The 26,138-nt window shown below is 39.6% G+C and overlaps 1 protein-coding gene across 18 annotated transcripts in view; it reads left to right on the top strand.

The window, feature by feature from the left end:
- LOC415758 (uncharacterized) overlaps positions 1-21,046 on the top strand; it is a 29,352-nt gene extending 8,306 nt beyond the window's left edge. For 2 of the 18 annotated variants that reach the window (XM_046899447.1, XM_046899460.1), the window contains exons 3-9: positions 206-386; positions 5,611-5,761; positions 7,714-7,841; positions 13,650-13,745; positions 14,593-14,709; positions 18,550-18,680; positions 19,031-21,046. In XM_046899447.1, the coding sequence (XP_046755403.1) occupies positions 206-386; positions 5,611-5,761; positions 7,714-7,841; positions 13,650-13,745; positions 14,593-14,709; positions 18,550-18,635 (759 nt within the window). In that variant the 3' untranslated portion in view covers positions 18,636-18,680; positions 19,031-21,046. Of the gene's footprint in view, positions 1-205; positions 387-5,610; positions 5,762-7,713; positions 7,842-13,649; positions 14,710-14,805; positions 17,284-17,353; positions 18,151-18,549 lie in introns of those variants that run through there. The other 16 variants (NM_001389425.3, NM_001389424.2, XR_006931146.1 and 13 more) reach the window with 15 other exon arrangements.
- Positions 21,047-26,138: the final 5,092 nt, after the last annotated feature.

Raw genomic sequence — 26,138 nt, 5'->3', positions numbered from 1 at the left:
ATGTATAATTAAAATCACATTTATTTCTCTTCCTGATTTCTCTGCAAATGCCGTGCTGTTGATGAAAGCACTTTTATAAGTGGTTCTATGCATCGACACAATTTACTGGAGATAATCCACCCTTTGAAGGAAAACCTTTAAACTTCCGTGTCTTTCAACACAAAACTTAGCACAACAGTAAACGTCCTTATCCTGATCTCTGCAGGATGGCTTGATAGTGGAGAACATGCACGACCGGCCCTACACGCTGTGCCCTGGGCCTGAGGTGACGGCCACCATGACGGCGGTGGGCGCAGCGGTGCGGCGGCTCTGCCCACACCTCGCCCTGGGCGTCCAGGTGCTGTGCGCCGCCAACCAACAGGCCACGGCGGTGGCTCTTGCGGCAGGTAATAGAAATGACTCCTCCGTTATTACCGTTGTTTGCTATGGCATTTACTCTCTGCAAATTGGGCATTGTACTAACATAGATACCATGAAAAATGAGACATGAAAAGCTCACTGTACCCTGAAAAAGCAGAAATTAGATTTTGAGAAAGATGCCTGCTTGATTATAATAGATGATACTCGCACGGTGCTTCAATAGGAGGCAGCTTAAAAATCCCAAGGCCACCGCCGCTGCTTTCGAGGTGAAACCTGTCTAACTGTAATGATTAGTTTAAACCTACTCGTGTCTAAAAGCCACCTTTGGTGTAACTCTATTTACTTCGGTTAAATGATATTTGAAGATTAATTTAACCCGCTGTGGTTAAGCATCCCGCTTCAGCATCTAATTATATGTTGTTGCTACTACTGGTTTCTATTAAAACTGTTTTCATTGCCTTTTTTTTTTTATGAATGAATGGAATGAAGCTTTCCGTTAATTTTTGTAAGTGTATAGCTACCCGAACTACTTAACATTAAACTGCATTCAGGGAAATTAAGCACAAATTAATTTATCATTACTGCAGGAATCCTAGATTTGCTAACCCTTCAGTTCCTATGCTTTGCTGGAGCAATTTTAGTTTTTCACATGTAACATTCCCTGATCAAAAGATGGAGACTGGTTTAACAGAGTGCTCAGACTTCCCAAATCCTTCAGAAATTGAGAGTTAACGTCTGTGTTTACCCAAATTGCATATGCAACCACAGTCAGGTTGCACACTTTGTAGATTTTACAGGTTTTCTAAATAGGCAAAGTTCTGTAAGAATGAAAAATCAAAAGATGCTTGTGCTGTATGAAACCAATTCAGTTAAAATAACATTGAGTAACATTCATTTTTCTTGGGGGAATTTCTGTTTGTTGATATGTTTTGCACACGGATTTGGTTTGAGTGCCTTAGAATCAGAAGCTGACGCTTTCAAGGTGTACTTGAGGGCTACTTGACAAACTGACACAGCACGCTATTTCTGCTGTGGAGCCTATGTGAAAAACTAAGTCAATAAAGATAGCAGAACCCAGTTTTGCTTTAGTTTTCAGGGGTTGTATGCATGTAAGATACTTGAGATGCATTGTATTTACACATCTGACTTTTAAAAGTAATAGCTATGTTTCCTTTTAGGAGTGAAATTGATCACTGTATAGGGGATGTAATGCAAGAGCAACGAGTTTCTCTTACTCCTCAGCAATTATTAATGAGGGAGAGAATTCCTGAAGGGCTTGGGTTTTGCTCAGCTCTACTACTGTTCTGCACTATTTGCTCTGTAACTGGAGGACAGCAGCTAGGAAGGGCCTGTGTTTAATGCATTTCATTGCGCTTCTCTAAAAATGATTCTCAGGCTCACTGAGCAGGAAAGCAAAAAGAGAAGAAAATCACTTCAGGCAAAGCCATAGTAAAGGGACTGACTTTGTAGGTAGCAAATCTTTGAGTAGTTTTTCTGTAGCAGCCTAGTAGTGACTTTAGTATCAATACCATTTTAATAGTCATTAAAGATAGATATTAATTAAGGAATCCTCATATGCTTCAACTACAGAATATTTGCTGAATGTGTTATACTTCAAAAAGATACGCAGTATCTTCTGCTACTATGCAGCCATTCAATTTTCCCTATGAAAACTCCTTTCTCTGGTAGAAATAACTTCAGAAGAGAACTGCACAGGGAAACTATAAGTGGTCTTCAAGTGTAGGTAGTGATTTTATATTGTAAAGGGAGGGGGAAGAAGTCAGCAAGTTTATGGTGTGACTGGAAGGAACTCATCAGCAATGTGTGTTTGTGCTGGTAAGTATGTTTTAGATAGCCAAATAGTGACAGATTAAATTACTAAATTTTCCCAATGTATCGATAAGTTACTGTTATCAGACTTTTCCAACAATAAAATCAGGGGATAAACAACATGAGAAGGCTGAGGTTGTTTTATTTTTTTTTAAATCTTCATCTCAAATACTTATTTTTGGGAAAGCATACCACCTTAATAGCTGCTTCTGATGACATCCTCCTAAGACTGTATTATCTTCTTTCCTGTTCCATGAAACTGAACTGCAAGGCGGAATTTGGGTGGTAGGGTTACTTCTCTCAATCAGTTCATTATTTACAGGTGTACTGTGTGGCTTATAGAGGTGCATTATTTCCTGTTTGTAGCTTCTTATTTAATTAACTACATCTGCTTAAGGTTGAAACAGAATGATGTATCCAGGCAGGACCTGTGAGCGCTTGTAGAAGAGATAAAAATGCTCCCTTGATTGTTTTTGTTTAGCAAATATTACTGGTTATCATTGCTCAGTGCTCAGGAATGTTCACTAAGCCTGGGTCGGATCTGGACATCTTATTAGGTCTCCCTTACTTATTTATCAGTGTGTCTTGTTTTCTGAAGTAAACCTCTGTTTATGCTTGGACTGTCTACTGAATTTCATGTACTCGTGCTCTGTTGTTGACCTACTTCCACACTACATGGCTTTTCTTTTATCGAAAGTTTGTTAATTATGAAGCAGTAGTCATCTTAGAGAGGACTGTTGTGTCTAAAGGAATCATCCAGAGGCCCTCAGCTGCTATCTGCCCTTTTCCTTGCATTAGTGAGACATCACGCATGGCTCCAATCCATCAGTGTATGTCTTGTATGCAGAGGAGCTACAGAGCCTTTACAATACTGGGGGTATACACCAATAAAGGTCTCTTTATTTTGCAGTTCTGTGTGCTTCCATTACAAACATGTAGTAGTAGTGACTGAAAGAAAGAACCGGCCCATCGTTAAGCTGATGGAGACTGACACGGCCTGCAGGGCCTACTGGACAGTGCAGTGTCCATGGACCTGCATCAGCCCGTATTACACTTCATGAATCAGAACTCAGTTTCTGAAAGTTTATCTTCTACCATCTCCAGCCGACTGTGAAAATGCCCTTCTTCTTTAAGGAACATTTTACTGAAATCCCACGCGGTCTCTGTTTCTTAATTAGTCTTCAGTAATGATAATGACTCAGTTGGTAGCTGATTAAAGGAGGCTTCATATCAGAAGATATCCCAGGTACTCAGATATCTCCAGGTCTTTTATAAATACAGCTTTGCTGTCTGAGACTGCTCTTGTCCCACAACCACCCACCAGCAGTGATGCTCCACAGGAAGGTGCAGCCGGTGATACTGTTCAAGATAGGATAGAATTGGCTGGAAAAGTATGCTGATATTTAGTTATATATATTTTTTCAACTGATGTCATTCTAATACAGCTAAAGTGAAGTTCAGCAGGTGGATGCGTATTTGCCTTACTAAATGGGAAAATAAGGAATAGTACTGTTTTCACAGTTTTAGTGAATTCATTAGTGGAATCCAATTATGTCTTCATAAAACAGGAGGGTAATGAGTCGGTGTCTACTAGAATTAGTTAAAAATAGTGTCTTGTTATCCTCCAAAAACCCAAATAGTGTGCAACTCCATTAAACTAAGGACAATCCTAATGTTTGCCAAGGAAGTCCTGAATTCTTAAGGAAGCACAAACCAAACATTGATAAACATGCGAGTGGTGGGCTTCAGCAAGCAAATAGCCCTTGTCCTGAGGTAACCATTATGACTGCTGTGAACATTTATTACATTTCTAGGCTCATCGGTAGTCTTGTGATTGTGATTGAGAAGAGAATTATTTTTTTCTTATTTAAGTCTGATTTGTACTACACACTTAGATGGTTTAGATAAAGCCTATGGCTAATATTCCTAGATGCATAAGTCTCAGTCTTACCTACTGGCACCTTTAATTATACTTGTGACATATTTGTGTTTTTGAATCCTGAGAATACTCCATGCTTTCTCACCTGCTAATCTCAAGGCATAGGACAGCTTATATTTGAGTTGGCACCATCTGTGATGCTTCATGTTAGCTGCAGTCTGTGTTGCTAAGCAATATAGGCTCTTTTCCATCAGGCATAAGCTTCTGTTTCTGCAACTTCAGGGCTTTTGGAATGAAGCTGAAATCTAGCTTTTAAAATAAACAGGCACCTTGTCATTTGGTAAATACATTTTTAAAGACCCTTTCTGTTTACATCTGAAATGTGTTAAGGTGAGGCCTTCATTGCCTAAACAGTTCCCTGTTAGATGGAATTGCATCCCTGAAGGCTGCTCTCATGTGCATTTAGTTCCTCAATGCGTCAGCTCCATTTAAATGTGCAGCTGACTCAAAGCTGGAGAAGCAGTAGAACTTCAGAGGGCCTGGAAGGGAGCTCTAAAGCAAACTGGAAGAACAGCAAAAGCTGCACAAGATGTTTGCAGAGCTTTTACACATCCTGAAGGACATGTGAAGTAAGCTTCAAGGCTGTGGAAGGCTGGAGAGGAAAGGAATACAATAAAGGAGTCAGAATTGTCATATTTGGCAAAACAGCTGTGGATTCATTACGCTGTGGCTGAAGACATCAGTATGTCAGCATAAAGATATTTCAAGGCTGTATAGGGGTACCTCGTTGTAGATAAATGGTCTATCGAAATTGTTTCTGTTCTTAGTCTTCCTCTGAAGTACTCATCACCCAAAAGCTTTCTGATACAAAAGATGAATGACTGTGCTGGACACTGAGTTGCTAAGACAAGGTAGAGTCGATGCTCACCATAAATTTGGAGTGGAAACTTAATTTTTCTGTACCTTTGGCCCAGCTCCAGAAGTCAGTTGTTGATGTGGTACCCTGCAGAAAATGTAAGTTGCATTCAGATGGAGAGTCAGTGTATATAATGTGTTGCAGGCTGTGTTTTCCTGCCTAATTCCCTGAAGAAAGAAGACATAGGCTATTCTCCTCTCTTTGTCCATGACCATGTTGCTTTTCGACCTGTTGTCCAATCTCAGGCATATTTAACAGGGGAATAGATGTTGGGAAGTCAGTAATACAGTGGCGGGGTCTAGACAGAGTGGCAAGACCCAAGTTAATGCCCTTTTTGGAGAGAAGCTGCATCATTACAACATAGGAACCACGTTTTGGCCTACCTATCCTTCATTCACACTTGCCTGCTGGCACATCACGGCAAGCAGCAGGGCATGGTGTGCTGTTGCTGAGTCTGTGCCATGGGTACAAAAATTTACAAATGTGGGAAGTCAAGGTTGATTAGTCTTAGAGCACATGGAACGCCTTGCGTGGAGGTCAAATGGGGGACAGACATTTTTGTATTAGTTCTTCAGTCTTCGGGTCTAGTTAAGAGAATGCTAATTTTTTTCTTTTCTTTTTTCAGGTCTTGATTTTATCCGAGTTGAAGGTTTTGTGTTTTCTCATGTTGCTGATGAAGGGATCATAAATGCCTGTGCAGGTGACCTGCTGCGATACAGGAAACTAGTTGGAGCAGAGAATATTCAGATTTTTGCTGACATTAAAAAAAAACACAGGTAAACACAAGCAATATTTATGTAAATATTAATGCAATAACGTTCTTATGTTTTTCCCCATATTCTGATTACTTTATATCTGCTCGATGCCAGCAAAGTTAATGATAAAGGGAGAACTTTATCGTTTGAGCAAGGTCTTGCAGTGCTATTAGGGGATATGTTTAAAAATAAATTTGCACCTGTAAGCTGCAGGTTGCCGCATCTGTGAAGTTTGTAGTTTAACCTTCAGGATTTATAAATGCAGACTGCAAATGTCTCGCATCTGGTGTCAGGTGAGATTTTACATCCTTATATGCTTATTACGCTTAAAGAAATTATGTTTCGGGAGGCTAAGCATCCAAGGTTATTTTTAGTAATGCAGCAGTTTCCACATACAAAGGATCCAAATCATAATATTCTGGCACTTTAGAAAGCTATTCTCTTTTTTCTCCTGGCTGCCAATAGTACTGGTTTCTTCTGCTTAAATCAGTGCTGTCTATGTACGGATTATGTTCTATGATTATCAAACAGAAGGAACTTTTGACAGATGAACCCAGTTTCTTTTTTGCTGATATCTTAACTGTCACACAGTACTTTTAGCTATTTATATGTCGCTTTTTTTTTTCCTGAAGAACTGCTCAAATGTTATGTATTATACATGCTAAATAACCTAATTAAAATGTTTGTGTGTAGTATGTGGGTAATCATGAAAACAACCACATTTGGAAGATCTTAAATATCTGTGTTTTTGTGGGTTTTTTTTTTTTTTAATATCTTTCAAGATAGGAAAGGAAACAATGCATTATAATAACAATAAACTTTTAAGGTCCTATCAGATTGGCTCCTTTCTAATGACTGAAGTTCTTTTACATATATGTGCGTATATATATAAAAGACACTTCATTAGACTTCTTCATAAAAATTGATGATTGTATCATGTGGTCTTTCCTTTGTCTTGTCAACTGATAGACCGATCAATTATACTTGTAGGTGAAAGGATTTGCTTTTTGAATTGGAAGGTTTTCACTTCAGGGAGATTCCAAAGCTGAGGCAATGTTAAGAGCCCCATTTCCAACGCATTTTATGTATTAGGGACTTAGGCCTTCCTCCCTCCAGCTACACAAAGGGAATGTTTTCTCTTGCACCATCACCACTAGTGAAAAGCACTGCATTCAGTGCATTCTGCCTCTTACTGTAGGACAAAGCAGGGATCCAAGTCTGTTGTCCCTCCACAGTGACCCAGGAAAGAGGCAGATTGTCACACCTCATGAACGCAGTGGGTTGACCATAGCTGTTGTTGCTTCTGTATCTTCAATTAAGCAGAAAGCAAAGTCAGATGTTGAACTAGTGAAGACTGGAAGTCTTTCAAAGTTCAGAATTGTTTAAATTAAATTACTATTGCTATAGGTTTCAAAGTATATCACCCGTATATCAAAAGCTGCTTTTGAAAAGCTAGGCTGCAGGTAATTGATGTTTGTAATTGCTATGTAAGGTGATTCCTGTGATTATGTTATAGGTAATAACTATACTTTCTGTTAGTTGGACCTTGTGAAATGAAGTGAAGGGTGTTAATTCCATTCTAGGTAACAGAACGTGATTTATGAATGACTGAACCATCCACTGCTCCCACTTGAAGTCAGAGCTGTGTGTGAGATACAGGTGCTCGACGTGCATACAGCTGTCTGAATTGACACTTGGTAGTTCACCTTTAGCAATCACTCTTTGGAGACAGAAGACCCAGAGCAATGGAGTGATCAGTTATGGCTCTGTGATGGATAAGGTTGGGTCTCCTTCCTCTTGTTAGTGTTGTAATGTTACTTCCCATTTTAAAACAGGACCCTTACCCTCTCTCTCACAAAGCCTGAGTTTCGGTGGGGAAAATGAAGAAATGCAGCCTAAATAAACATTGAGTGATATGGATAATTTCTGTGTGTGCTGAAAGTAACCACGGGGTACGTTCCTGCTGTTGACAGTGCTCACGCTCTGACGGCAGATATCAGCGTGGCTGAGACCGCCTCTGCTGCCGAGCTCTTCCTGGCTGATGGGGTGGTACTGACTGGTACAGCAACTGGGCTGCCTGCAGACCCTGGGGAGCTGAGAGGTGAGCGCACACAGCAGGGGCATGCAGCAGGCCCCAAGTCAACTTTTGGCTGTACATCTCTGTATCTGCTGTTCCTTAAGGAGAAAAAAAAGGAAGAAAACTGTTCTTTCATTGCAGAACTTGATTGGATAATGCAAAGCTGATGCGTCTGAGGTTCTGTATGGATTGTCTGTTGTATGTTTCTACCTGACTGTTTGATGGGACAAAAATTATTGGAAGCCTTTTTAATACTGAGTGATACTTAGTATTACTTTAAAATAAACAAAGCAAATACACGTGAAGACTTTGTTTTAGAAATTGGTATTTTTTAATATCTTAGTATAAGAAAAAGCAATTTCATAGACCTAATAAAAATAGCTAACTAAAAGTGCTCAACTCTTAAGTGGAAAGATTTATATCTTTCAGAAAGAAAATGGAAGTCCTGCAAGAAAAGGGTTATAGTGATATGGCACCATTCCAAACAGTAATAGCAGGGAAAACACTACTTAGAAGGGCTTCAGAAAAAAAAAGTGTAAGTTTGTTGGTACAAAGAAAGATCTGACATCAAAGTCATCAAACTTGATTGTTCACATGCTATCATGAAAATTCAAATTTTCATCACTAAATTTCAATTTAGTTTCATGGCTTGAATGTCAGGGCCTGTCTACATAAAATAGAATGTGTAGTTTTTAGGTTTTATTTCTGCTGGCACAAAACAATCTAGCGTGTTTTGAAGTGCCAGTGCACTCAGCTCAGTCTATCAAGGTAAACTCTAAGCTCAGTGAATGTGCATCAAAGTATGTCTATTTGTCTAACCTGGAATTCTTAAAACATGCTTGCTGAAATGAAGCCAAAGGAAGTATCACTTCTTGTATAGATAAATCACAAGCTCTATTGGACTTCTATTGAACAATTTTTGTTTCAAGTTGCAGTCATACTTGTAGGGATCAATATGCAGAAATAATTACTGCATGTTTGGTCAAAGTTAAATGATAGTATCTTTTGGCAAAATATTTTTTGAATGAAGAAAGATAGTAGTATGATCTCTACTTTTTAAAGTATGTTCTTGTCTAAATCATTCAATCTCAGTTGTTTCTTTGTTTTACAAAAGAAGGAGGTGAATAACATACTCTACTTGGTATAGAGACCAGCACCCCAAACATCTTTTGGAATAATTTAAAATCATTCCATGTTTTCAGGGCTTTATCCATATTGTAGATGCTTATCAGTATTCAGAATGAATGTTGAACTTGTCAAAATGTTTTCCTTATTTCACATATGTTTAAAACACAACTTTTTTTGCCAAAGAACAGATGATATATGACTATACTTCAATCGCCAATGTTAAAATGAAAGTGATTGTAGTGAATTGAATTTGTTTGAGTGTTTGGTATGGTGAACTGGAAGTGATTCATGCAACAAAGCACCCTGAAAGCTAGGCTGCAAGAGAAAAAGACTGAAAGAGACTGCAAAATATTGTTAATCTAAAGATCCATCTCTGCCTGCAATGCATATCACTGTATATCCCTATCTCGCAATGCAGATTACCTTAAAATAAGCAAATAAAACCTGACAAGTCTCAGAGCAGAATCAGAGCTTAGGTTCTGCTTTCCAGCGTGTATGTACAACCTCCTTTGATTTTCTGCACTGGAGAGCACCAGGTGACCTGCAGGCCCGCGGGCTGCTCTCAGGCAGGACTCCAGGCAGGCCTCACCACTGCTTTTCTTTCATGTGAACCAGCATGCCAGTCGCAGTCTTGTTCCTTTTCTGAGTCCAAAGACCAAAATGAATCAGAGCTGTCAGCAGTAATAATGTGCACACATCAATTTTGTGTGTGTTTAGTGAAAGCAAGAACCTGGATCATGGGTTTGGTTTACCTAGGCCACAGAGTTCGGGCATTAGCAGCGCCACTCAGGAGAACGGTGGCTTAAAACAGTTAAGAGAAGAGCTTAAAAATCAACGCTCAGGAGTGTGAGGAAATGACAAATCAGGCATATCTATGTCAGTATATTCTTAAAAGGAATCACTTGTACGTTATACAAAGTTGGTGAGATGTGAGTGAAATTCGGCATTTCACGAACGTCTGCGGCGCTGGGTGAGCCGTACTGCGATGATACAGTTGGGCACCTTTCATCACGCTGCAGAGCAACTCTTGAAAGACAAACCAAGAGACAGATGAGGTTTTGTCATGTTTTTTTTTTTCCTGGCTTTGTTGTGCAGTAATATAGAAGTGTTTTTGCCTTTGTGTCTGTGTGTTGAATTGACTGACTCGTGATGGGATGTGGGAAATGAGTGTTTCTCTGTCAAGCCAGAGAAATGTGTTCGGCAGGGTTTTGTTTGTAGTTCCTGTCGCTGCCTTCCCGAAGGCACCTGTGGTGCTACTCCCAGCCACGGGCTGTCAGGTTTTCTTGTTGGGATAAATGCTGAAGTATCTGGTTCAAATCCAGCTTGTGTTTTGAGTGACCAAAGCCTCTGCATAAGGACTGCTTAGGTACCTTTATGAACAAAGTAAATGGCCTCAGCTGAGCAACTGGTGGAAAATATCACAAAGCCCAGCAGCTGGCTCTGTTACCTCGTCTGTTAGTGTTCATAGAAGGGGCGTCAAGAGCGATTCATCCCCCTGCCTTTTAATGGGCTGTTTAGGTCAAAATAGAGGCTGCTGCCTGTGCAGTACCCTCCTATAGATAATCAGGAGATGCAAGTCTCTGGTCCGTACTTTTCATAATCCCTAAATTTAATGACAAAGAAAAAGTCCTTTGAATTAAAAAACTAAAATGGGTTACAGTGGAACATTACCATAAACATAGTGTTGTGTACGGTACAGTGATTACTGCATATGAAAAAGCTGTTAAAGAAGAGTAGTGGAGCAAGTTATTAGCACAGTGGTACTTATTTTTACGCCGCTCTTTGCCATTGTTTTCAAGCTAGGAGCATTTGGCCTTTATTTCATGTAACTTGTGCACACCATAGTTCAAATGCTTTCATTGTGCTCTGCAACCAAGCACTATTTCATTTGATTTTATTGAAGACATGTCTGCAGATGTACTGTCAGAAGAAAGAGCACAGTGCCCTCTAGTTACAGTTTATTGAAATAGAAAAATATGTGACTTCTGTAAACTTCAGGATCTTGTTACTTTAACATCAGAAAATTGTTTCCCTTGCTGTTTGCATCAAACAATACAATCAGAAGAAAGCCAAAGAAGCCTTTAAACAAGCCTCTGTGTTTAGAGACATCTTGACAGTGACTGAACGTCACCATGCGGAAGCGTATCTCACCACTGTTGCTTTATTTTCTTTTACAAGTTAGAATTTGTATTAACACAGCCAGTAGACAAGTCATGTTCTATTCATCAACTTTAGGCCTTGATATGCTTGGAAATGACTTAAAAGTAGTATCTGTAGCATGTTTAATTAGATAACCCAGTCTCACTGTAGAGTGGGCACTCCCATTACTGTTCTTCACGTTGACAGTCTGAATAAATCTCCAGCACAAGAGTTGAGTGTGGGCTGCATGTGCCATGCATGGATCACAGCAGGAGCTGCATACCTTGCTACTTATGAAAGCTTCATTATTTAGTTATCTTCTTATAGTTTCACAGCAGTCTTAGGTTCCGCTGTTTAAGTCTTTGTCTTGGTAGGGCAGAGCTATTGTCATACACCCATGGGATCATGCTCTGTTTAATTATTTGGCTCTTCATTTTTCCTGCTGATGTGAAATAATTGTAGAGCAACTGCCTACTAATGCACCTTATGCATTTGTCTTAAAAACAAATATTGACTTGGAATGTTGTTCCTCTGGGAATGCAGGAAAGCTGTTGTACGAATCTGTGGTCAATTGTAGCACCTTAATTATGTATTGGTATCTACTTAGACCAGATAGGCTATTTCTAAGAGCACACAGATACTATACATGCAGAATTCTGTTTTTTCTAGAATAGGATTTTATTAATAATATTATAAATAACAAAAAAAAAATTATTTTGTTGCTGTAAGGAGGACAAATATAGGAATATAAAATATGTGAAGAAATAGGCATCATTTTATTCACATATTATTTTGTTTTTAAGAATCTTGTTTTTCTTAAAATTTTCAGTAAGGTTTGTGTGGATTTTCTTCTTTTATGTTAAAAAATTGTTGTAAGAAGCAGTTTCTGTTCCTGGGTGGGAAAATGGTAGGGTATGAGACCTAAAAAGAGATTCAAGAGCATTTTAATTGATCCCCTTTCTTTGCTGAAGTAGGAAGGTGACAGATAATTATTTTTCCCTGAAGCATCATTAATAAGTTAGGCTTCTGATGAAACTTTATTTAAATACACAGTGTTTTGAAGCAGACTTTTCTTTTTGTTATATATATGCTGTCCCTGATTCCCTCGAGCTTTAACCATCTTACATCAGCTTATTATCACCACTTAAAGCAATTTATATCTTTTTAAAGATCAGAAATAATTCTTCACAGCATTCTTCTAGGCAAGGGAGGAAGCATCCAGTCTTGAGTGACTGTTAGGATGGTCAGTTCAAAACGAGAGGATGAGCAGGATGCACAGTAATTCTAGCACTGGGGCTTTTGTTTTTACTTATTTATTTTTTTCCAGAGCTCGTACTGGGTTGAGTCCTGCAGAAAATACTCTAATTAACTTTTATATGTCCATGGAGAACCTCTTTGTGGTCAAAACAGTAGCACATGCTGAACGCAGAAAAATGTCTTTTTCATTTCATATAGAAAGAAAAGTCGTATCAGTGCCATCTTCTGTGTTCTGGTGAGCTAGCTGGAGGTACCTGTGTAGCCTATTGCTGCTTGCTTTCCTACTTTCACAACCCTGAAACTTAGCAAGAAACGGGGAGCACGTTCATTTTCCTTTCCCTGTGAATGAGGCCATTTTGTTTCTTCAGTGAAGAACTTCTGCTGGTTGTCAACATAGCATAAATTCAGCAGAAACCTGGCAGAAATATACACCAGTCTAACTACCATTATTGTGATTTAAACTGATGACTGAAGAATTGTAATGAGCACAGCTCTACTGAATAGTTCTGCCACTTTTAATGATCTCACCAGACTCGCAAAAGTCTGAGCTGATATAATAAATGGAAACAAGAATTTCATCTTATTCTTGTAGCTGTGTTCTGATTACTTCATAGAAAGATTGGGGGGAAATGGTATCTATCCTACGTGCTACTGCAGTGCAATATTAAATGATTGCTGTTTTCCATCTATATGTGTAGTACCTCAAGTGCATTGAGCCTCCAAGCACAATGGCAAACAGACGTGTTAAGTAGATGGGTTAGGTCCTGCTTTGCAAAAGCTTCCTGAATCCAACATCTTTTCTTACCAGGGACAAGAAATAAAAGTGAATGTGATGGAATACAGTAAAATGCACTGCACTCTCAGCCAGCCAATTTTCCCTATTCTTAGTTGAATCTTTTCTTGGGGAGGGGGGAAAGGGAAGAGAAAGGAATGTATGTGTTCAGTGTTGAGATGCAGCTTTCATGTGCTCTGTAGTGCTGAAACACTCCTCTGATATGTGATCAGAAATGTTATGTTGGACGTGACGATCCTTGTGGGTCCCTTCCAAGTCAGGATATTCTATGAAAGTGGGATTTTCTCAACAGTTATTGAGAGCTAAAAGCATTTTTTTTTTTTTTTTTTGCTCTAGAACATCTGTATCACTATTGCAGAAGTAAGAGATGCATGCTTACAAATTTCTTAATACTAACCTTCCTTTGCTGTTGAAACTCTGCGTAAGTTAGAGCACGTTGTTTTTACAGAACTTGAAAGATGGCTTTAAATCTCAGAGGATTTAATCCTAATTTTTTTTTTTTTTCCCCACTTCAGAGGTTCAACGTGCTGTGAAGATTCCTGTGTTGATTGGGTCTGGAGTTACTTTGGAGAATGTGAAGAATTACTTGGATGCAAATGCTCTAATAATTGGTTCGTATTTCAAGAGAGAAGGTTATTGGGCGAATGGTGTTGATCCTGACCGAGTGAAGAAATTTATGGAGCATATAAGTAAACTGAGAGAATGAGTTAGTCAGCAAGCACTATTTTCCTGTTTGTGTACGTAAATGCAGTGTGATATATCATACAGCATTAAAGCACAAATGTGCACTTGAACGGCTGATAACTTTAAATGGAAACGCACATCATCTCTGTAACTAGCTGTGTGTGGAACGTGGTGGCACTTCACAGTGATCTGGTGCCATGGTCTTTGTTTCTAGGCTGTGTGTTTCTGTGGCACTCAAAGCCATCGCCAAGACAAAACCAGCTCTCCAAATGTGTGTGTAGCGTATTCTCTCCTATAAGTAAAGTGCTTATGGAGTTTAAGAATTAGTAGTAAATGCTGATTGCAGGATGAGCTGAGTTTTGTTTTGCATGTTAATACAATAGGACACCCTAAGTTTACAGCTAACAGTATTGTAAATTGGACAAGTTAATTAGCCTTTCAGTTTCCCCATCTGTAAAATGATGATAATAGTACCTACATCACAGGGGGGTTGTAAGACATAATGAATGGATGAACGTACAGCACTTTCATCTCCTCAAATGAAGGGCTCTATTAAAGTTCAAGATCATTATTTTTTCATTAGAATTGTGCATTTATTACAAAAATGTAGTAATTGTATACCATACAAAAATTTAAGATAATTGGGAAATTGATTTACCTACAATACTTATTAGAGAATAAATGTAAATATTTAATTACATTTTAAGTAGTGTTGGAATTTAGTCAAAATGCTTTGCAAAAAATTGGAAATTTTAATAAAGTCTTATTTTTCAGCAAGCTCCTACAGCTTTGTACCTCTTCAGACTAGCATTAGTAACGTTACAAACTGCCAGGTTCCTTCCAGCACGCAAGGTGTAATTATGATGGAATCATTTCTACCAGAACTGACAGGTAAACACAGATTTTCATTTTTGCTGTAAAATGTAGAGGGAAAATGTGACAGCCTAACTGTATACTGTAAGACTCCCCTTGAATTTGATCTTTTAGCTCTAAGGAAGTTCTTTAAAAACAACAACAACAACAAAGGATACCTGTGTGTCACGGCTGTATAAACTGTGGACATATGTTTTCATTGCTTGGGACTGTGAGCTACATTTGCCCTCTGGGATCTCTCTTCTTCCTTGACGTGTAGGCATCAGGATTCTGGCAGTGCTTATGAAAGTTATATTGTACATATCAAAGCAAGTATACAAATGTATGTTTTTTTTTTCTGTCGCCTGGCAGAGCGCCCATGCTTCTCTGAACAAAAGATACATCCTCCTTCAAAAGGCAGAAGAGATCCTCAGGAATCTTAGCTTCATTGATAGAATAGTGATTCCAAAACATCACAGCGTGAGGTTATCTTCTCCTCAGGTTCCTTTTTTCTGGACTGGTCTGTCTCCCCACATGCCTCCCATCAAAAGCAGACAAATAGCTGTGGTGAGCTGACCTCTAGAGAAGCGATTGTTTAGCCTCTGTGGCAGCCTTGGCATTCTTCTGTTTATCTCCATTTTCCTCATAGGTACGCTGATGAAGTTTCAGTGCATAGAAATTCTTCTAGGGGCATCTTTATTGTGAGTGGCACTGCTTCTTGAGTCCACATTTACACAGGTGATTTAATCTGCTGAGCGTTTGGACTTCCATCTAAACTACTCGTCATAAAAGAAGGAGCATTCATGGACGAGCCACTTGCAAATAGTAAAATTAAGGGAGAAAACGATGAAAGAAATAAAAAGGCTGAGGTCATCCTCAGTCACCTCCAGCTCTCACTCCTGGCTGCCAGCATAGGCAGTGCACAAATAGTTGAGGATCATGGAAATGCTTTCTAAATGTTTTTCTCCACACACTCATTCACTCTCAGCATATTCTGAGGTATTTATCAGGTCAGTCATTGATCTCATTTAACATCTAAGTTGTTCGAGTTCCATCCTATGCCCTCCTTATTGTGGAGAAATATCAAGCTAAATAAAATAACTTAGGTCTTAGTAATATCGGCATGCTTAGATGAGCACACTTTCACCTTTCTGTATTAAGGACTGTTAGGGTTTTCGCAGTTTTCATTGTTTCACAGAAGATTTAGTGATGTGTGGAGCAAAAAATATTTTCTGTTGTTAATAACCTCAGAAATTATTTTCAGTTAACCCATAAGCTGGGAAGGCTGATGTGAGCAGAGTAAACACTTGCACGTAGTCAGTTGAAAACTACAAGCAGTATCAGTGATAATTATATGTGAGGAATGGAATGCAGGTGCCAAAAGTCACATTAATTACTGTATGAAAATATAACGTGCTACCAGCATGTTTCGTGTGCTCATTCTTGCCCTAAAACTCAGAAGCAATTGTGACTTTGAGGGACTTTACATTCCTAAAAGGTAAGTGAGAACTACTTTGTTCAGACCTCACATATAGCACAGAGGTACTGTTGTACATGGTCTTTGTATGACGAAAGCCTAGTGTATTTGTGTCGTGTTCATAACATGTATTCATAACACCACAGGCGGTGCTTTCACTGTCAGTACCTCATTTCACACCACTGTGTAACACTTTGGGGACAGGCTGTGAGTTGGATCTGTGTTAACACAGATAAACTGTAAGTGCAAAATGTAGGGACCAGAAGCAAAGGAAAGCTGATTTTAAAGCCTGGAAATGTAATTGATCACCAGCTCTCTATCATTCTTTGTGCTGAAAGTATTTGTCTAGCAGCATTAAGCATCTGCTTGCTTGTTTCACACAGATGCTGTAAGTAGAATTTGACCTTTTGTTCGGAAAGTGTTTGAATGTTTAATGTAAAAAATATGAAGTTATCAGAAAGGCTGTCTCTTCTGGGAAGAGTGTTCAATTTTTATACAGCCCGAGTTCTTAAAGCACTTTGGAGCATGAATAACTTCAGAGCAGAACAAAGAAGGCAGCGTTAATGTGTAGAAACTCCAGAAGTAAATAACAGCTGTTCAAGAAGACTTCTATTAAATATGTATTAATTAATTTGAAGTGCATCACTTAAATATGTGAAGAGATTATCTTGCGTTAATTTACATTAAAACACACAGCACTTCTTAGCCTCATTACTGTATCCTAAGTGTATCCTAAGCTATCACCTCATTCCACACTGAACATTTTGTTGGGTGTTGATTGCTTTCGATTTGCCCTTTTAAAATGTCAGATAGTGGCCTCTTTCTTGTTGGTTCTCTTCTTTCTCATGTGTTTTGCTCTTGCATGGTTACTGTGCATACTCGTGTCCCTTATGTGCTTAACAGAAAGATCATGAAAATGTATCAGTGACCACCCACGGCTCTATTCCCTGATGTGTCCACCTGAACTTTGTGTGTGGTGTTCACTGTTGGCTTGTGAACCAGAAGGAAGAATGCAAATGCCTGGTTATGTAATACCTTTAGTATTACCTTCAGTAGAGGAAAGACACCTCGAAAAGAATGGGATTTCTTTAGCGAAGTTACAGAGAAATAAAACTTGCTGATAATAATAATAATAATAGGCTTTGTGATCTAAAACAATCTGTAAATCTCATTCCATTCATAAAACCAAAGTGTTTTATCCTACAGGGTAACCTGAAGAGCTGCTGTCTGGACAGTCACACTAGTTTAAAATACCTATCTCCTAGTTCTGGGTTTTAACTTCTGAGCTGTACATTTGTCAGCCTACTTCTGACTCCTATGAGGAGGTGCTGGTTAGCCCACAGCATTTCATAGCAGTTCTTGTTCCTGCACCTATTTCAGCAGACTCATCGCTGAGAGAAAACTGAAGAATATCAAGGACTTGCAGGCTGGTTCTGGCAGAGCAGGAAAGGGGAAGGAAACTAAAATATCTGGCTGTAGCAAAACCTTGAAGTCCGTGACAAATTACTACGTACTGTGATTCTCTTGAGAGAAGTGAATGGGGATGTTTATCCCTCTTGACTGTAGTTTCAGGTTGTTTGCAGCCTCTTCAGTTAAGACTTCATGAGTTTGCACCTGGGTTACGTTTCCAAGATCATCTCTGTTTGTATGTGTGCTCAGGGAGACATCTTTTGCCAAATGAAAGCTGAACTTTAGCAGGATAATTATGGCAATAGGGATGATATCTGTAGCAAAATCCAGGCTTGGAATTCGCAGCTCTTTGCTTTAGGAGCAGATTTAGAGACAGTGTATGTGTCCTCAGAAACAAAACAAAACAAAAAGATTTGCATTAGAGAAACTTCATTTTCTGCACCCTTGCCCTAACAACCAGGCAGTGTATGAGGGGCTGAAGCCATTTCTGCTCTATAAACTAGAGAGAGACAGAATTGTTTTTAGCCTGTGTGGTGTCATAAGCATGACATCCTGGAGCTGGCTTTGAATGCATAATAAAGACAAAGAACTGTTGAGCTTAGAAACAGAACTGCCTGGTTTTGTTTTCTTTTTTGTTTGTTTATTTTGTTTTGTTCTTTTGCATTTGCAATGACAATCTTTGAAGCCTAAATGATATAATGTTCAGAAAGGATGGAAAATTGGATGGAGATATTCTTTTTGTGGCCTAATGTGCCATGGTGCGTAGTGGAATTGAACCGCCTTGCTCCACTCTATAGTCCCTGCTGCAGAAGTACTACGAGAACTTAAAATCCTTCCCATAAGTACTGAGCTGGATTTCCTCCATAGAGACATCAGGGAAAATTATCCAGTTAATTCCTTGCTTTTATAAGAAGCACTGCTTGTACTGGAGCCGGCAAGAAATTGTGATACGGAACTTCTCTCCATTTTTTTCTATTGTTTGACTGTTATAGACAAGGGATGTTTTGATCCTTTGGATGCTTCTTCACATTTAGAAAACCATTGCTGCTTTCTGTCAGCCTATGTAGATCTGCAGTGAAAAGACAACATGGTGGCACCAGTGACATGCAAGTCAGGCCACAAGGTCGGTACTTAAGTGTTGAGACTAATAAATGCTTTTTACCCAAGTCTTCAATGCACAGATAATTTTAGAGGGGGGGAAATTTCTGCAAATAGGAAAATCCCTCACAAGAGGCAAAAGGGCTACAATTCTCAACCTGATTTGTTTCTTTTCCATATAGTTTGAAGCTTTAGAAGTAGTAAATGTAAGGAGATACTAGAATGTTTCTTGTTAAACAGTCCAGGGTGGGAAAGAGTGTGAGGGTAATTTTCTAGATTAAAAATCTATTGATTTTTTTAACAGGCAGGTTTCTTTCAAGATGTCAGCAAATGATTTTGCTGAATTGGGCTAAAACTACTACTTCTTTCCTGTAGGTGGTAGGAGCTGATGAACCTGCTGATATCTCAGACCTTCTTATTGTTTGGGAACAACATTCGCTGTAAAAGTATAAGTTTGTTGTAAAAGAAACTTTAAATAGTTGAATTTCCAAATGGCGGTCCTAAATCCAGACCTTAAATGATACTTTCTCCTTCCCGTGGTGCTCTCTCAGCTGTGGCTGTGCAGGGACCAAGCAAGAGTTACTGCACACCACTGCCTTGGTGTGCTTGCTGAGGGCAAGGTGGAGAAGCTGCCCATCCCAGCACGTTAACATGCAGGCAGGGACCACTCAAAATCTTGGAGACACTTCATTACCACTGGGAGCTCCAGCCTGTGCACGTGTGTCAATACATTGACTGTATGAACAACTGCTCTATCTGTGAGCGTCTGTGCAGAATTTTGCGGGGGAGTGTTGGTGCTGCGTGCACCACTGCCAGGGAGCATTTGCAGAAAGACAGAACCACAGACTGACTGAGCTTGGAAGGGCCTCTGTTGGCTGTGTAGAGGCCTATAAGAAAGGAGACAGACTCTTCAGCAGGATCTGTTGTGACAGGACAAGGGAAAATGGTTTCCAAATAAAAAAGGGGAGATCTAGACTGAATATAAGAAAATCGGGTTTTTTTCTGATAAAGGTGGTGAAGCACTTGAACAGGCTGCTCAGAGATGTGGTGGATGTGGATGGAGATGTTCAAGGTCAGGCTGGACAGGGCTCTGAGCACCTGATAGAGCTGTAGGTGTCACTGTTCATGGGCAGGGGAGTCAGACTAGATAGCATTTAAGGGTCCCTTCCAATTGAGATGATTCTATGATTCTATGAAATTAAGCGTGCAAGATAGTAATTGAACTCAGAATTGACTGACTTAGTGCTGCAGCTACTGTATTAGCTGTGCCATGTTTTACCACTATCCAAATGAGGTCACAAAACAGAGGAAACTGAAATCGTGCTTCATATAAATATAGGAGGAATCCCAGATTCAACAGTAAACAAGGATGAAGAGGAAAGCAGTGCATTAGGGACAAGAAAAGCTGCTGAAGTTTCCTGCCCTTCCTGCCTTATTGTTTATTGCAGCTTCCTGCTTTTTCATTCTGCCTTTCAAGCCTTTCTCTTGCATATACATAGATTATAGTATGCAGAAGACTAAGAATAAGCTGAAGGAAGAAACTGAATTAATGAAGACATTCTTGTAACAGAGAAAAGATTCTGTTGTCCACAGATGCGCAAAGAAAAATAGAAAAGCAGCTGCCCTTAGAAATGGAGTAAAGTAGAGAGAAGTGCCACGTCATGATGCTTCAGTCAAAATCTGAACTGTTGAATGCGTTTGTATGAGAAGATTTGTACTTTTATACAGGCATATAACCAAGAGGAGAAACAATAGTATCTCATGTCTCAGATGCTGTCCTGAATAGTGTTGGCATTTTGTTCAACTTACAGGTGGACAGCAAGGATAAAAGTGATTAACTTTCAACTGTTCTGCTATGGATGACAATATTAATAATGGGTTTATTGCAAAAAACTTTGGTTTCTTCAAGATCAAACTATCAGATGTGTAGGTGTGCTCTGTCATCTTCCATGGAAAGATTCTGAAGGGCACAAAGCCCCTGTCTATCTCACCAGTTTCCTCCTCTCTTCTGCAGAATGTTTATTTGTGTTTTCCAAAAGCCTTTGGGCAGATTCACTACAAAGGTATGGAAGAAACTTACTTGGCAAGTTGGGCGTTAGGTCAGATGGAGCTGAGATGCAGCAATGAAGGGTAGGCTTCCTGGGTCAGCTGGCGTGAGCTGCCTTATCTTACTCCTTGCACTACCTCCCTGTGCAATGTTGCTCTTCTGTGTAAAGTGTCAACTGAAGCATTCACGACAGCAAATGCAGCTGGTGGCACTTGGGCTGTGACAAGTTGATCACACCTTATTAATAGTAATCTGAAATCTTAAATAATTATATGACTGATATTTCAGTTGGGCACCGAAAATAAAGTTTTGGGAAATAAAAGTTTTGGGTTGGTTGTTTTTTATTTGTTTTGTTTTGTTTTGTTTTATTACACAGCCTCGGTCAAATAGCCACAAATGTGATCGGGCTCCTCGGAAGCTCTAGCTGTGGCCGCAGCAACAGACATGGAGAAATAGATCAGTGGTCCAATCTGCGTTGACAACTCCTATGTAACTAAAAATAGGAAAAATAGAAGAGAAAATTTGTAGGGCTGGTAGTGGCTTGTATTTTTCAATAATTTATCAAGATTCGAGAGCACAGATTTCCTTTGGGAAATATTAGTTCTTAGGTTTACAAAGTGCCTCAGTTGTAAATACCCATAAAAATGACAATTTGGTAGGTCGTATTTATTCGTAAGCGGGTCAAAGGACATTAGCGTATTCCTCCTATATAAATCTGTCAAGTACAGAATTTCTTTATGCTCCCAAATCACAAAAGCGCCTCTTACAGTCAAGGAGAAAACGTCGCATTATTGCCAATGAAGGACAACAAGCAAGCATATCGATCTCTACCCAATAACTTTTGCCCTGCTTGCTAAGTTTTTATCACTGTAACTGGACACATCAAGGGATTGGATTTAATATATACATATAGTGCTGATTTATTACAGGAGGAGAAATACAATCTGGCCTTACTCCTCGCTCAATATTTTAACACTTATTTTGTCCCTTGCATAGAAGTTTGCTGTGACTTTTCCTACAGACCAGGCACATAACTTTCAGATACCCCTGGATGTGCACAAATCTTCAGCTTCTGTACATCTGCCAGCTGTTACCTGTGTTCACGCATCCTACATTTGATAGCCTTACAGTCCTGAGTCTTGATTTCAAGGATTTGTATATGTGGAATTCCGTAGCAGCCTTGTGTGCTGTCTCTCTTGTTAGTAAAACTTTGGGTTTTTTTGTTCCTTTTTTGTTGATAACCACAGGCTGCTGTAGAGGATTTGGCCCACTTCACCCGTGAAGCATCTTTGGACTCATACCTAGGCAGAAGACATGAGTTTCAGTTGCTCTTTAGCATCTTAATAGGTGGTCAACCCTTCTGTGGAATAAATGGGTGCAGAAGTAGCTGGTAAATTTCTGCTCATGCTCATGATGATGTGGAGAGGAAGGAACTTGAGTTTCTCCAGATGTGTCCTTCCCCAGCCAGAGATTTTGTTGTGAGGTTATATTCAAAGATTCTCTGTGTGTCAATATTTCCAGGTGTTTAGTAATCCCAGCCTTTCCTCAGCATGTGAGCAGATCCTCTCTACAGCGTGAGCACCACAAATCTGACGGTAGAAATGCCCCTTGCACCGCAGCTGGTGCACACACTCACAGTAAAGGTGATGTGGTTGGACTCGTGCTTGTGCTCTCCCGCTGAGTTTCACAAGCACAGCAAATTGGATGTGTCCCAAACATTTTGGAAATACATTGCACGTTCAGACCATCTGTGCAACACATGTACCACAGGTCTGATGATTCTTTAAGAGTTGGACACAGTGCATGAACTACACAGCTCCTGGTGACATATTACAGCATAGGAAATTCAGAACAGGATAATGGCACACAGAAATACTGCCTTTCACTGGGAGCCTCTAGGAAGAATTCTGCCATTGGAAGAATGTGATTCTTGATTCTTCCATCTCCTGTCTTGTGACAGAGAGCCATAATGTAAGACTTAGCCTGCTTTCCCTATGCTTTCCTATTGCATAGATTTTGACAGGATCTGGGAAGGCAGTGGTTTTTGATTTGGGAGGGAAAGGGGGCGCCTTGACTGGAACATATTTTCTTCACCCATGTGAATTTAAGCCAGAAAAGGAGAGAAAAATAGAGAGAGCAAGCTGGGAGTGAGGAGAGGAAAATATGACCCAGGGTGCTCATTATTCAATCCAGCTTTGCCAGCCTTCTTCAAATCATCTAAGAGAATCGGGCCCAGAATGAGAGTTACAACTGCTCCCATGGAATTCTCCCCTTTCCAGGTAAGTGCAGAAAGCTGTAGTTGCTAGATCAGTGATGAATCATGATTTTGTTCATCCAAAGAGCCCTAGGCCTTTTCCCCCTTCCAAGCATTTAACTTACTTGCAGGTCTGACAGAAAAGCAGTCGATTTCTTTTTTTTCTCTTTCTTTTTTTTTTTCAAATATCCATTTGCCTTTCCATTTATCTACTTTGATCTAAAATATAGAACCTGATGGATGCCCTAGGTAAATCAAACATTTTCTGTCTGCCAAAACGGTTTTGCAAATGCTTATTTCATGCCATTACCATTTTTCTGTTTCTAGCAGTAAATCAAAAAGTATCACCCATTCATCCACTTTAAAAGTAATGCCTTTCCTTTGCATAATTACACATACCCAGTGGAGATCTGTATGCACAGTAAATCTATTCCTTTAAAAGGTTTCGCCTTAAGTACCGCAGTGACATAAATTGGTGTAGAGCAAATTTATTTATCGGATGGGTTTATTCTTTTAAATGATCTGGTAACTGTTACGCTTCCATTGTTTGATTTGGGTGGGGAGGGCTTTTATTAACATATCAGATTTAATTCTGCAGCGGTTGTTTATGTGGAAAGGTCTCACTCCTTACAGGACTTTGTAGCAATTCATACATGTGTAATTTATTCTCATTACAGGTTTGTTCTTAACTGGTGCTCGGGGGGTCTTCACTGTACCTCCAGTAGATCCTTGAGAATTAGATAGTTTAACGAATTTAATGAGCAAACCTGGAAGAAGTACAAATAGAGTACTGTGTGTATTTGTGTATCGCCTCTCCAAATGTGCAAACAACATAAATATGGCTTTAAAAGTTTTAAAAGAAGGAGAAATTGCCAGAAACAAATGTCTTCCAGCAATAAACGGCCCAGACAATGTTTTGGCAAAGTGAAGATTCAAAACAATGGATCTCCTCGTCATTCTCATGTAAACTTGTTCATTTTTATCAGTCATGCCTGTAGCTCTCAGGGGTATCAAACCTAAAGCAGACAAGCCCAGCCGGTGGAAGCCTGAGAGTGAAATAATGAATTTTTTAGCAGATCCAAGTTTATTTTTAGGCTTAATGGAATTATCTTTCGTTTCCCTGTAAGTAAAATTGTAGGAAGGATATTTAAAAAGAAAATTAAGAAATTTTGCCAGAACAGCAAAGGTAGCACTGGAACAGCACAGCGGAGCACATACAGATCCTGAGTGCGTTTGAAATTATGGCCACAGTGTTCTCTTGCAAATCTTCACGTGTGGTCAGTTCCATGCACACGGAAGTCTTGAGTCATGTGTTGAGTCTGAGAATATACAAGACTGTGGGTTAAGCTGTAGCATGAGTGATGTCCTGGAGAACTGAATAGAACTTAAGAGTGTTACTGTGTTTTCTGTGGAGGTATTCTGTGTGGCACTGGATGGGAAAGTGAAATTCAAGTATTTCTTTAGGCTATGCGATAAAAACATGCAGAAACATTTTGGGGAGAGGATGATTCATAGGCAAGTTTCAGGTATTGAATCTCATTTGGTTAATGAAAGCAATTTCATGAACACAATCAAAATATTCAACCCCATAATTTCACACTATCCATTTCAAAATGCTGTCTTTGTGTCTCCCTAGTTTTACAAAGCTGTCAACGCTGTCTTACCTTCACTTGCAAGGAAAATATTGCTTTGTTATCCAAAGCACATCTGAGAAAATGCCATGGGCCTGAGATGAGAAGATACATATGATAATTACAGATTTAGCAAGGGCCATATATTGAAGGGGGAAAATTTTTATGTGCAGTTCCACATCTCCTGCCCAGTAAGGTCACTGGTTTTGAGATTTCATTTAAAGCAGATCTGGCTTTTTGGGGTCCCTTTCTAATACATAAAGTATTGTAGATAACATAATCAGAACATATGAATGTAAGCAGAGGTTACCAGCTGCCCCTTTATGATCATAACTGAGTGAGGTTTTTGCAACCATACGGCTTCACAATTGTAATGAGAAGAGTAACAAACTCTGGGCAGGGGGAGCTTGGGGAAACCCCCCCATGCAAACATTAAGGATCAGATTCAGTACTGGTGTGTCGACTTTGGTTGATTTGCATATTCTTAAAGTTTGATTCTTGTTTCACATCAATTCTAGCCGCTGCATTTAACACTTAATACCGACGTGTTACAATAAATCACAGTTTTTCTTTAGTACTTGGGCGTACACATAAAGATGCATACAGCCTAGTGCAACTCAGCTACCCCGAGTATCATATTTACAGAGAGATGTATGCCCTGAGCAGGAAGAAAAAGCGCTTTTAACTGATTTATAGTGTATCTTGATAATTGTAAAGGCAGGAGTGTGTGATGTGGTTGCCTATGATAGCAAGAGACTGGATTCGTAAGTGACAAAGATGCCCCTTTAAATGCACTCATGGGAGCTGCTGACTGGGAGCACTGGGGGTGCAGACTTCTCTGCTGGAAACAGCCTCCCCTCTGTTCTGTAGTTGGGAAGCAGAGGAGCCACCTTAAAGGGCAAGGGTACCTCATCTCCCAAACTGGCTCAATCTTTGTCTTCCCATGCTGTTTGCATCGATGCTAATCAATGTTAATTATGGTAGTGGGGCTTGTGATGTACTCATTATAAGAGCCATCCTATTTTTCTGTGCTTGTACAGTCTGTAACACAATAGAGCCCTGATTGGGGTTCCCTGGATGCTACAAATAGTAATACAAATTGTTGTTATAATGAATACGTGGTTCACGGTGCAAGACTACCCAACCCAGTTCATGCAGCCTACTGAAGCATCACATGGTGACTGTTTGCGGTTACCGCTCACTATGGCATACTGGATGTGTCTTGACAGCTGGGGCCTCTGCGCAGTAGCCCATTTAAGCTTTTGTTCATGTTTAAATAGGTGCTTGATTTCTTGATTTTAACTTGCATTGATGTCTGTGGTTGGTGTAAATATATACTGGAAGTTAAGCATCTACTTTAAAACTCTTCTGATCCAGGTTCCTTATTATGCTGCATTCCCTATCCCACTACCACTCAGACTACACCAAGAGTTGATGGCCACTACAGGATGATATGTCAGGGTGTTTGTTTCTTTCCCAGGTCAGCAGTTAGGTCAGCAGCAAGGAGATGCTTCTGTGAGATGCTTCTTCCCGGAGCGGAGCAGCCAGCTG

This window comes from Gallus gallus, chromosome 11 (genome assembly GCF_016699485.2).
Source record: "Gallus gallus isolate bGalGal1 chromosome 11, bGalGal1.mat.broiler.GRCg7b, whole genome shotgun sequence".
Taxonomy (NCBI): domain Eukaryota; kingdom Metazoa; phylum Chordata; class Aves; order Galliformes; family Phasianidae; genus Gallus; species Gallus gallus.
The sequence above is the reverse complement of the archived record's forward strand: the minus strand, read 5'-3'. Positions and strand labels throughout refer to the sequence as shown.